This window comes from Seriola dumerili, unplaced genomic scaffold (assembly GCF_002260705.1).
Source record: "Seriola dumerili isolate Sdu_G_001 unplaced genomic scaffold, Sdu_1.0 BDQW01000415.1, whole genome shotgun sequence".
NCBI lineage: Eukaryota > Metazoa > Chordata > Actinopteri > Carangiformes > Carangidae > Seriola > Seriola dumerili.
Genome location: NW_019174670.1, coordinates 840,710 through 853,305, shown reverse-complemented (window position 1 = coordinate 853,305; position 12,596 = coordinate 840,710). Strand labels below are relative to the sequence as shown.

Below are 12,596 nucleotides of genomic sequence, written 5' to 3'. Positions count from 1 at the left end.
ATTAATAATAATAATACGTAATAATAATAAGAAAAATATCACACATGGCAGGAAATTTAGCAATATTTGATATTATGAAATATGAGCCCAAGCTGAGTTTTTACTCAGTTTAGTATGAGCTCATTTATAAATGATAAAGCAGCAGTAGTCTCATTGTGATTCATTCACAGTCTCTTCTACCGTCTCTTTCCCACTCGGTCTCCAGAGGCAGAGAGGATAGAGGGTGAGAGAGGGCAACGGACATTTACAGTTACATAAGAGTGCTTTCAGCATCTCACAGCATCACTGTGCATCCTATTTTTATACCGTGCTGTACACACACACACACACACACACACACCACCCTGTCCTCTGCTCTTCATTTTAATCACATATTGATTTTGTAACTACACATCACCATGAAGATTCGGTCTGTCGTGATGTCTCTCATTATTTAGAATTTATAGAAAGAAAAAATGTGTGAAAATAAAATTAAGTACAAAGTAGATTAGAATGAAAGTTTTGAAGATGTAAATGTGACGATGAGAAGAAAATAAATGAAAATCAAAAAGCCGGGTCAGGTCAGGTATGGAGCTCTCTTTTTTGTCTCTTCTCTGATTGGCTGATGAGATTCAGGGCAGTAACTCATTGGCTTGACCCCCAGGACACTGAGTCATTGTGTGTGTGTGTGTGTGTGTGTGTGTGTGTGTGTGTGTGTGTGTGTGTGTGTGTGTGTGTGTGTGTGTGTGTGGTGTGTGTGTGTGTGTGTGTGTGTGTGTGTGTGTGTGTGTCACTGAATGGAAAACCATCAGACTGCATCTCATTCCTCTTTAATGCCTCTCCTGTTGTTTTCACTTCAATCTCACCTCAATTCACTTTATTTGTAAGTTTTTGACAAAAATGACAAAGTGCAAGATAAACTGTAAATAACTGAAGTATCGTGGTAAATGTAACGTTAAATAGAAAAATGTCAGTATTTTACAGTTATACAAATCATAGAGAGACAGATTGAGTATCTTTAAAACGGACTTTGATGTGTGTATAAAATTATGATTATTTTTAGATGTGTCAACTTAATTAGTTATTCAGAGGATCATGTTTTTTTAAAGCTGTCTCATTTGTCACATTCATGTCATGTTGTTGAAACTGTAATTACGAGCAGCCGAGTGAGAGAAACGGCTGTGGCTTGTAATTCAGAGTCTGAGATAATCTCCCACTCGGTGAAAAGAACCACAGACGTGTCAACAAACTGTTTGTTAACACTGGTACAATCCATCCAGCTCTTTTTAAAGGGACTGCACAATTTGTATCTGCTACACATTCATGACAACAGAAGAAGCTTATCCAGGCTGTTGATCTGCAGTGAAGGTTTGCACTAAGGCGAGTAATGCAGGAACAGAATAATGGCTGTTGTTGTTTTTCACTTTGGTTACTGCTGATCAATGTTCAGGAGACACTGAGGGTCAGTGCTGAGAGTCCACTGTAATTTCTGAGTAAGTGATGGATAAACTCAGTGGTAGTAGTTGAGCGTGAAGTGGTTGGGTGTCGTGTTGTTAGTGGTACATATTTCAGGGCTTTGTTGGGCTCCATGTTTCTTCTTCTTCTGTGTTTTATTTGAAGTGTTGATCCATCAGAAGATATAAAAACCATCTCAGTGTAGTTTTACATCTCCTCTCTCAGGCTTCTCTCTGCAGCTCTAGTAACAACAGGTTGGTGAGCCAATCAGAAGAGAGGAGGCTCTGAGCCTCTCTTCTGATTGGCTGACTGTTTTCTGACTGATCCAATAAAAGTAAAGCAGATTTTAGGTAAAAACACTCAAAGACACCAAATCCTGCAAGGTTTGAATAGTGGAAAACAGACATCTACCTTTATACTAAAGGGCTAGGGTTAGCTAATGTGGACTAACTAAACATTAAGAAGGCAGACTGAAAGATGCACTGTAAACAGACTTCAATCAAGAATTCAAGCCTTGAAAAATTAGGGACATAAAACAACCCATTATGCAACACTCTCTTATTGTAATGTAACCCACGGACCAGTACAATTTAAATAGTATCAAGGCAAAAGTACTGTCTTATATAATGGCCGATAAGTTAGCTGACATGCAGAAGGTACAGAAATCACTAAATGTTAGAAGTAGAGCTGCTGATTGGTTGATTAATTGATTAGTCGATTCAGAGAAAATAAATCAGCAGCCATGTTGATAATTGTAATATTTGCAGTTTCTACCTTTTGTGATGTGAGGATCTGATGCTTTCTCCTAAACTCAGTATCTTTCGATTTTGGACAGTTGGTCTGAAACCTGCTCTGACCCTGGTTTTTAAACCACAAACTTTATACCTGTCTCTTTGAATGCACAAGACAAACTAAGTTCCTCTAACTCTTAAATAATTAATCTACAGTCTCTCTCTCTCTGTCTCTGCAGTGGAGGGCAGACAGGCGGCATGACAGAGGAGAAATGTCCCCAGCTGGTGGACTACTTTGTAGTGGCAGGTCTCGACCCTGCAGGGCCCTGGAGGCCCTTGGATGAGGATGGCAAGACCTTCTCCTCCTCCTCCTCCTCCTCCTCCTCCTCGACGTCCTCCTTGTCTTCGTCGGGCCGGGCAGTGGAGCCGGTGACGGACCTGGCGGTGATCGCCAAGGGTCTCGGGGAGGAGGTGCCAGAGGGCTTCACCTGCATCGAGAAGACCCTGGGTGGACACTCGGCCGAGCTGAGCGCCGGCCTCATCAACAACCCGCACTTGTACCTGTGCTACCGCAGAGGACGGGACAAACCACCCATTCTGGATCTGGGGTAAGAAACGTTGAATGCATTGTGTTGAAATGAGATTCAGACTTTCATGGAATCAAATCTGACTTTTAACGTTCTGCAGCGATGAGTTAAAACGTCCATTTGTCTAATGTTGTGTTCAGACACATAACAGCTCATGATTCAGTTCAATGAGGCAGCCTCTTTAACACAGTGTCGCATGACGCATTCTCCTATGACTTATTTTACAACATGAACATTTATATTGTATAATATTTCTGTCTCACTGCTCATTTCAATATCAATAGCAGATTATTTTGGGGGGGCATTTTATGCAGTGAGCCCATGTGGTACCCTAACCGTTCGGCCGTCAGGTCACTTTTTAGCTGATAAACCATCAAATTCATGGATCTGTTAGTAAAACTGGACTTTCTAGATCAGGTCTAGTCGACTCAGCAGGACCTGAGACAAACCCACATCAGCTTCTGTTGCTGTTGTTTGATTGAGCACCCAGTAACACAGGAGCAGGGTATCATCAGGATTTTCAACACTGCTACATTTATCAATACTCCCTATCAGTCAGATACTCAATCCATACAGTTTTTGGTTTTGTTTAACGACTATGCAAGTAAAATAATTTGTTGAAAGAAGAGTCGTGGCAGGAAACGCTGCGTCATGAATGTGAACAGGATAGAGCAGCGTCACAGCCGCAGGGTTAGCCGTTAGGGTCTCGGTTCCCAGCACAAATCCACATGGAAAAAATCTGTTGATATTCATATTGACATTGTACCAGCAACATGACATAAAACTGACACCTTTAACTATCGTTTCAATGTCTAGACTGAATCTGAACACGACACAGACATGAAAACAATATAAATATAAAGATTTTCTCTCTCTCTCTCTCTGTTTGTGTGCGTCTTGCTCTGAATGAGGGAGGTTAGAATAGACTTATATTTACTGTATGATAAATAGGGGGGGTGACTCATTAGTGTAAACAGTTGGAGTAGAAACAGTCAGCTGTAGTGTGAGGTGTCCCTAGTCCTGGGACAGTCAGCAGGTTGTGTCAGATAAACTTTCATGTTTAAATGTTTTGGGCCTTTTTAGCGAGGTGGTTACCTTCAATTGTTTTCCCTCCATGCCAGGCCGCAGGGAGTCAGTGTGTTGATGTCCTTTTCCTACAGTTATGGAAGTTAACAGACACTGCAGAGCTGAACCTAAGGACGTCAGAGCGCCACTGTCTGACAGTAACTGACTGTAGCTTTGGCTCGACTTTACTCTGATGATGCGATGCTCCCAGAATAACCTGCCCCTCGCTCCCTGGCTGCACAGTCACTGTCGGCTGCAGATCTCACCGCTCTGTCCTCAGTCACATGAAAAAGGTTGATGATGAGACGTTAGTGATGAACAGTGGAGGTCTTCGTCTTTACTTGTTTTCCCTCCAGTGCCTCGTCTGTTCCTGAGTGTAGGTTGCACTGAATGATTATACAGTTGTTAGAATTAGTACTGAACACATGGACTGTATGTTGTGCTGTAAATTATTCGGTTTTAATTTGAACTGACTAGAAATCAGGCCCAGTGTTTTCAGCTCATGTGATGCATGTTAAAGCTTAAGCTTATATAAGAGGTGGATTATGTAAGGCAGTGGTGGGCAGACGTCGTGTCATATCCTGGACTCTCAACAGCTTCACACGGACTCCTCTCTATTGTTCATGTTGAATTATTTAATTACTCTGGATTACACTCGTGTTAGGAGATAACAAAGTAAATCCTCTTACTTTAGTCATCAGATTACATCTTTTTTTTTCTTTGGTTTTATGGGCTGTAGCTGAGAGACAGTGGGCAGGTAGGGAACCAATGGACCAATGCTTAAATCTCATCCTGATAAATGGAGCTTTTCAGATGAAGAGGCAGATTTTATGAGGCTAATCTTTGAGTTCACCCCTCAGGGACAGGTTTGAATGGGACACTGGGAGTGTCGGGTTTCAGTAGATCAGAGGTTTTTGGACTGTGGACCACTGAGGAGGCAGCAGTGTCTCTGACTCACGGCTTCTTTGAAACCCTTAAATTTCCTCAATTCGTGTCAGAGATCACACTTACTCAGTCAAATCTGAACACACAGGCATTATGCAGATATTTTTAGACCCAGTGTGACTTACACTTCTCCATTGTATTATTATCTCAGATGTCCATTACAAAATAAAATCAATATAACCACATACAAATCATAGAAGAAAAAACATTCTTTTTTTTCCGCCATAACTTTCCTAAGAATCATCAGGTGTTTTAGTTTTCTACAGTATCAAAGAATCCAGTGATGGTTGAACTTTTACAGTCGTCTCCATTTTGTCTGAAACTTACACTGAAAGTGTCTCCTCCTCTAAATGATGTGAAAACACGAAAATCAGCAACAGCGCTGACTTTACACATCAGTAGGTGTGATAACCTGCTTAGTGCTCAAAATCAGTGTTCAGCAGGTGATCAAAGCGTCTGGAGGGCTGTTGACCTGTGAACACCAAACACCTCGACTGTAACTGAACAGAAAGATCCAGAGCATCAAACTGTAGAGAAATCATTAATAACAAAGCAATAAGAAAGGAGGTGGAAGAGGAGAGCTGTGGAAAGTAGGGAGATGGTCAGACAAAGCATAAACTGTCTGCTGGTCAAATCTGTTATTTAAAACCACTTCCTCGTTGTTTAAGGGAGTCCAGTGGGTTCTCCAACTCCTCTTGGATGTGTTCAGTCCCTTGACTTATCACCACTCACTTGTTCATATTGCTTGTTGTTGTTAAGATAGAGTCAGACGTACCATTCGTTTTTTCCTTACCTTGGTTGTGCAATGGTTTAAGTGAGATTAAATGATTCCATAAGTATAAGAGTAAGATAAGGAGAAAACCTTAAATACTTAAGTGAACATTTAAAGGAAAGGTTAAGGAGAAGACTTAAGGTAGTTTTGTGCAAGTGTTCTTATTTTAAGGAAAATCTTAACTCCAGGTGTTTGGCACAACTGGCCCCAGGTGTTCTGTGAAACCAGAGTCGACTGTAATCAGATTCACCCCGCCCCCATCTCTGGCATCTTCTGATCTTGTTTGCTTGGAGATCTTCAGTTCGCCCTGTAAAACAGAGAAAAGCAGCAGATCATCACATCAGAGGAGGATTTGATGAGGAACGTTGGAACCACAACAACAGAATTCCAGACCTTTCTAGACATTTTCTCAAGTTTTCATCACCTCATCAGTGAATGAATCAACATGTCAACACAGTAATATTCATTCAAATGATTCAAGCTCTCTTTGCTTGATGGCAGCCACAGAAACACTTTGTCCATGTCCATGTGAATCAGTAATGAGGTGCTTCCCATTTCCGACTGCCTCCGTCCAAACAAGACAAACTGGAAACTTCATTTGCACCAATCACTCTCTGGTTTTTCTGAGGTGATGTTGTGTCCCTGCAGGGTTCTGTATGAGGGGAAGGAGCAGCTGAAGCACGGCTGGTATGTCATCGAGACGACGCCATACAGCCGCTCGGCAAACCTGAGCTCCGGCGGCGCCCCGACGGCTCACCGGGTGTTCCTGATGTACCGGCGGGCTCTAGACTCACAGGGCCTCCACACGCTGGGCGTCACCGACATTGCCCTGCTGCTGCCCAGCAAAGGCGAGGTCGCCCCGCACACTTTCTGTCGCGTCGACAAGAACCTCAACACCGGCATGGTGAGTCCTGCGAGTCAGACAGAATTAAATTCTTAACATTTATTACAATTATTTGCAATAACTGGTTCTTCCACGTTAATGAGTAACATGTTAAAGTATCATAATGATGTTACCAGATGTTCTGTAATTACTAATCAACTCATTCAAGCCGCTGTAAATGAAACCAAACACTTCCTGCGGATGTTTCACAATAAAAGCTTTTCAGGGAAGAGATGAGCTTGTGAGTCTGAAATGTTAGAAGAAAACAGCAACAACAGAAAATTAAACTGAAAAAATAAAACTGAAAATAGTATATACAGTATAATTTCCCACAGCTGAGAGTGATGGACTCAGACATCCAGTTTATTCTGAGCAACAGTATAAAACACAATGATGTTCAGTTTACTGTCATGAAAGAAAAGCACTTATTTTACATCACTTATCAAAATAATGATTCATTTCCTGTCGGCTGATTTTTAATTGTCGCAGCTTTAATGTTGGCTAATTAATGTTGGACTGGTCTCTCCTCAAACTGCTTTAGCGTGGATTGAAACTCATTTCTACATCTGGGAAATGACTAAATGTAAATGTTAGGTGCGTTGTCCTGTCCTCTTATTGTTGGGATAAATATTTGAGAATTCCTTAATTAGACTTAATTAGAAACAGTGTAAATGGTGGACTGCTACACTTGAGTTTGTTACAGCTGTTGTGTGTCTGTTTTTGTCTCAGTGGGGTCCAGCCCTGTACGTGTGCTACAAGAGAGCTGTGGCTAAAGCCAACGCCTTGGTCTACGAAGCCAGTGAGTATCTGTCTCTCTGCAGAGTCATCATAGCTCCTGCAGCCTGGGTCAGTCTCATCGCTATGGTCAAGTCTCTACCACAGAGATGATGAGTGCAATCTTAGCTCAAGTCCGAATGTAATGGACCCACTTCACAATAATTATTCTAGTGATTCTAAACTGAGTCGCTCCTTGTACTTTTCTTTTATCTCTAACTTTTGATGTTTCCTCACTTCTGATCGTGGACTTCTCGAATCAGAGACAGACACACAGGTTCATTACATCACACGGGAGTTTGAGCGTTATCGCCTAATGTTAACGACAAAAAAAAGAGAAGAAGAAAAGCAATAATCAGCACCTGGTTCTCATGAGTAACATTCCCACTTCATGCAGTGCTTTTCACTGACTTTCTTTGGCAACAGCTTCTTTACGTACAACCATAAAAATCTTCAGGAGGTAAACAAACCTTCAGGAATAATCATCAAGCCCATTATCCCTGATATTAAATTAATTTTATCTGGACAAAATGGTCCCAGTTAGTCAGCATCTCTGCTCAGGGGTTATGAGGACGGACGGTCTGTGACAGAGCTACAGTCAGGTAGCTCAAGAGGAAGAGTTTCCAAGGCTGAAAGAAGCAAGTCAGGTGATTCACACAACCTGTGACACCTGACTCGTGTGAAACGTTTGGAGGAAGGTTTGATTTGAATCAATCATAACAGAGACGAGTGAGCTTCATAATATAATAACAGCCTTGTGTCCCATAGAAAGGATCTTATCCCTGTACAGACTGAGGGGATTAAACAAAGTAATAATACACAGACTGATTTAGGGCTGCTTGATTATGGCAAAAATCATAATCATGATTATTCTGTTAAATATTGAGATCACGATTATTTAACACGGTTTCTCATAGACTTTCGAAAACAAAAAGCTGATCTACACAATATAAGTTAAAGATATCTGAACCCCCTGCCCCAGATGATGCTCTGTCCATTTCAAACACATCCAGAACAATCAGCTGGATAATGGTCAGTTTTCATCAGTAACCCATGTTCGTATAATGTAGTTATCTCTGTGTGTGGGCTCCAGGCTGCAGCAGACAAAACACCTAAAGCAACGACGGATGAGCTACGAGCTTGTTGGTAGAAAACTGTTCATTTCTCCGTCTTTATGTGACGGACCTTAACTGGATGTGTCCAGAGATCACTCGTGATCACTTTCTGTCCTTACATGAAAAAGACCGAAGCACGATCAGTTGTCTCCACAGACAATAAGATGATTTTTGTTGCGGTGATGAAATTTGTTGTGAAACAATGATGGTGTTTTCTCGATTATCTTGTTTTTATAATCGTTGGAAAGTAAAGTTCGATGAATTGCCCGGCCCCAGACTGATTGCTTTGTGCTACAGGTCTGATCAGCCGGTACCCGGAGGACGACTTGGAGGCATTTCCTCTGCCGGAGTCGGTGCCGGTCTTCTGTCTCCCGATGGGCGTCACCGTGGAGAGCTGGCCTCTGAACACAAAGTATCAGCTGCCCGTCTTCTCCACCTTCGTCCTCACCTCCGCCTGCGGGGACAAGGTGGGCGGAGCAACAAAAAACACACGCACTCACTTATTCATTCATGGGCGTTTTGTTCACACAGTCAGACATCACCTTCAGCTCTAGGAAAATATACATTTTATAAACCAAACGATTCATTGATTGAATTGAGAAAATAACCACAAGATTAATTAGTTGAAGCGGTAAATTTGACAGTTTTTCCACTGACTCATTGACAAAGAGATAATATGTTGGCAGCTGCACTAAATGAGTTCATTATTCCTTTAATCTAATACAAAATGTTCACGAGAACAGAGAAGTTTGGTTTTGTTTTTTCCATCCATGTTGACGAGAGGTCTTTAAATTACTCCAAAAAAAAAATGGAAATTTAAACATCTGTATTTTCTTCAACAGCTGCAGCTGTTGATGGAGTGTAGTCTGTAAAATATTAGGAATAGTGAAAGATGATGTCTTCAAAGCAACTGTCCAAACCCCAGAGACAAATGTTTTGCTTGTGATATAAAGCCTCACATTTGAGAATCTGTAAAATCATGTTTGATGTTTTTTTGCTAAATAAATAAAGATGTTTCCACCACAGCTTATTGATAAATGCTCTGCTCTTCCTGCAGGTGTACGGAGCAGCCATCCAGTTCTACGAGTCCTTCCCCAGGGAGCTGCTGTCGGAGCGGCAGTGCGTGAGGCTCGGCCTGCTCAGCGTGGTCGACCGGCGGCCGATCACCAACCGTAGCCTTCAGGTGAAGAAGAGCATCTGCGTCCTCTCCCACTGGCCCTTCTTCACCGTCTTTCAGAAGTTTCTCACCTTTGTCTACAGATACTCCATCTCCGGGCCCCATGTCCTGCCACTGGAAAAGTCAGTGCACCTTTCGGTTCCATTGTTTTTTGTTTTAACACTAAATCAGATCTAAGGCAGTTGTATTAAGGACGTATTTATCGGCCTTAAATTGAACTCTTTGTAATGAGACATTTGGACTGAATTCTTTGCATAAACGTTTTAATTGTTAGTAATAACAGAATCTTTGTTTCAATGGAGATGTTTTCATATTTAAAGATCTTGAGGTAGAATAGATGATTAAACATTAATCACCTTCCTTTGTTATTTTCCAAGATTATAACAGTTTTGGATTGTAGTCAGATACTTGGTTTAATTGATACTAATTGATGTCTCTTCATGTTTCCTGTCCTCCTGCAGACACATCTCCAGCTTCATGCACAACGTCCCGTTTCCTTCCCCCCAGCGGCCTCGCATCCTGGTTCAGGTACAGACCAGGACTCAGACCTGCAGTATGTGACGTCTGGTCCTCCTCAGGTTATTTAGAAATAATATCCGAACCATTCAGACAGCAGAGGTGGTTTCTTTTATATTGTAGCATTAAGAACATGTCTTAAAGGATAGGCTGGTGTTGCTTCTTGTCAGTAAATCCAATGTGCAGAGCCGAGCAATAAATCTGATATAAATCTTTAAAAACAAATCTATAGTTTCATTAAAAGAACAGACTAGATAATTTCCTAAAATAGCCCGTCACTGTAGTTTCTTCACAGACATTATTGGTTCAAGTAAAGGTCTGATTTTGTTTTGAAAGCTTGTGATGGCAAGCAGGAGAAATTCAACTTGGTGAAACAGAAAATTAGTTTTCTATAGTTATACAGTAAGACTGTGTGAATACAGCAACAAATCTTCTGTTCACATTCACAAACTCCATATTTTTCATGAGTTTTCTTCCATGTTTACAAACAGGGATCTTTTTCAAACAGAGGAAATGTTAGATATAGTTCAGAAAAGAAGAAAATAAATGTCACAGGATTAATTCTTTTATTTTGACTTCAACCTTTCACATCCTCCTTCAACAGGATGTAGGTGGGGATCTGGTTGCAGACTGAATTGGGTAACAACGCCCAATCAGAATCAGTCCATTTATTGATCATTCCCAATCAGAGGACAAATAATAATTTGAATAATTCATACAGGAGAGATGTTCTACAAGATTTCACTGTACCTGAGTAAAATGACATTAAAGTTAATTGATGATGATCCATCAGGGGCTCAGGTGTGATGGTGGATAATCTTTCTAAAATATGGGGAACAATGAGTTGGTCATTTTGTGATGATTTTTCTTGTCTGTGCAAACAATGCCTGGAATTTTAAAGAGAGATTTTGACCATCATTCAGGTCAGTTATAACACTTGTTATAACACTAACGACTAGCTCAAGCGACTCGTTACACATTTTAACCAATCAGAAGTCAGAGCTGACTGCCCTCATTACCTGTTCAATTTAAATTCACCATCCAGGATTAAAGTTTTAAAGTTAGTGAGTAAAATTTTGTCATAACTGATGAAAAGAAGTCAGAGGTTATAAATTTCAAAAGATTGTTTTTTCTTTTTTGTTTCCTTTTGTCTGTGTTCTGAAATATCCTGTCCGTGCGTTTCTTCCAGCTCTCTCCATATGACAACCTGCTGCTCTGCCAGCCGGTCTCCTCCCCCCTCCCACTCAGGTCAGTTTACTACTGCAGCATCATGTATGTTATGAAGTATGTTACATTCAAAATACTGTCAGACTCCACAGGAACAAGAGCTAAAGGTCATCACTCCCAGACAAACAACCAAGAATGTTTCAGGTTTTAATCTACGGTTACATCCTGATGCGACATATACAGGCGGTAAAACTTGACAGTCTGGATGTTCAGCTCTCAGACTCATCTCAGCTTTGTTTATCTGTATATCTGTGGTTTTTGTGCAGATGATGCAGCATAACTGTTCATGGTGCACATTTGCCAAAATGTGAAGAAGTATAGGTTAAAATAAACTGTAGTTGTAGATACAAGTTCAGAGTTCAGACATTCAGATAGGTTCATTTTTACCTCAAGATCTCAGACTGAAGCCTGAGACTTGACAGTAAAATTAAAAACATAATTGCATGTAACATGTCCAAGCAAGCTTTTCAAAATAAAGTTGAAAATAAAGCTTTTTCAGGTTTCAGTTACACAGCTTTTATTTAGACTCACTTTATTTACTCAATACTTTTACAGACTAAACAGAACATTCAAACAGTCATTAAGACCCCCCCCCTTCCTCCCATCCTAAACAACAAAACAGTCTTGTATAATTAAAAATAAAACTTAATAAACATAACTTAAAATATTGAATTATACATATAAGATAATTGACAAGAATCAAAATAATTTATTATACCTATATATACACACATACACACATATATACATATATGCACACATATACAGTACATAAGTCAGAAATCATAGGACCATTCTGATTAATCAAAGATCAATAAGAAAACTGGAGTTATCCTCCTTTCCTTTGACTTTCCTTTCTTTGTAAGTGAAGTTCAAATACAACTGGTTTGGTACATGATGATTAAACTGTCTATTTACTCGGGGTGTAAGAAAATATGGATACACTGAAATATCACAATATTTCATGACGTGATACTGTATCAATATTTCGAAGCGCTTTATCAATATTTTATCAATATTTTAAATGGTGACTGGTTTTGTGACTGTGGGTTTGTGTTGTATTTAAGCCTCCGACCGCTGGTTCGCAGCAGGCATTCAGCCATTTGACTCTCCCCCTCCTTCCACTCCTTTCACTAGACGAAGAGATCTCGCGAGCGTACGGGCTTTGGGTGCAGACAGAGCAGATTAAAATATCGCTTTCTACCAGTTCACAGTTATACAGGTTGAACAGGTGTACTGATAAAGTTTTGGCTTTTTACTTGCAAAGGTTTTATTGCACTTACTTACAGTAACTGCAAGCGTAGTTCACATCAACTCGGGTAATCTTCAGGTTATTTGTTTCCTGTTACTGCTCTGCTGACGTCAGGAGG

General features: G+C 40.6%; 1 protein-coding gene across 2 annotated transcripts in view; it reads left to right on the top strand.

The window, feature by feature from the left end:
• Positions 1-12,596, top strand: part of dennd4b (DENN domain containing 4B) — a 48,530-nt gene that overhangs the window by 18,028 nt on the left and 17,906 nt on the right. For both annotated transcript variants that reach the window (XM_022761529.1, XM_022761530.1), the window contains exons 2-8: positions 2,405-2,773; positions 6,183-6,438; positions 7,147-7,216; positions 8,604-8,773; positions 9,364-9,605; positions 9,945-10,011; positions 11,189-11,247. In XM_022761529.1, the coding sequence (XP_022617250.1) occupies positions 2,424-2,773; positions 6,183-6,438; positions 7,147-7,216; positions 8,604-8,773; positions 9,364-9,605; positions 9,945-10,011; positions 11,189-11,247 (1,214 nt within the window). In that variant the 5' untranslated portion in view covers positions 2,405-2,423. The remainder of the gene's footprint in view (positions 1-2,404; positions 2,774-6,182; positions 6,439-7,146; positions 7,217-8,603; positions 8,774-9,363; positions 9,606-9,944; positions 10,012-11,188; positions 11,248-12,596) is intronic.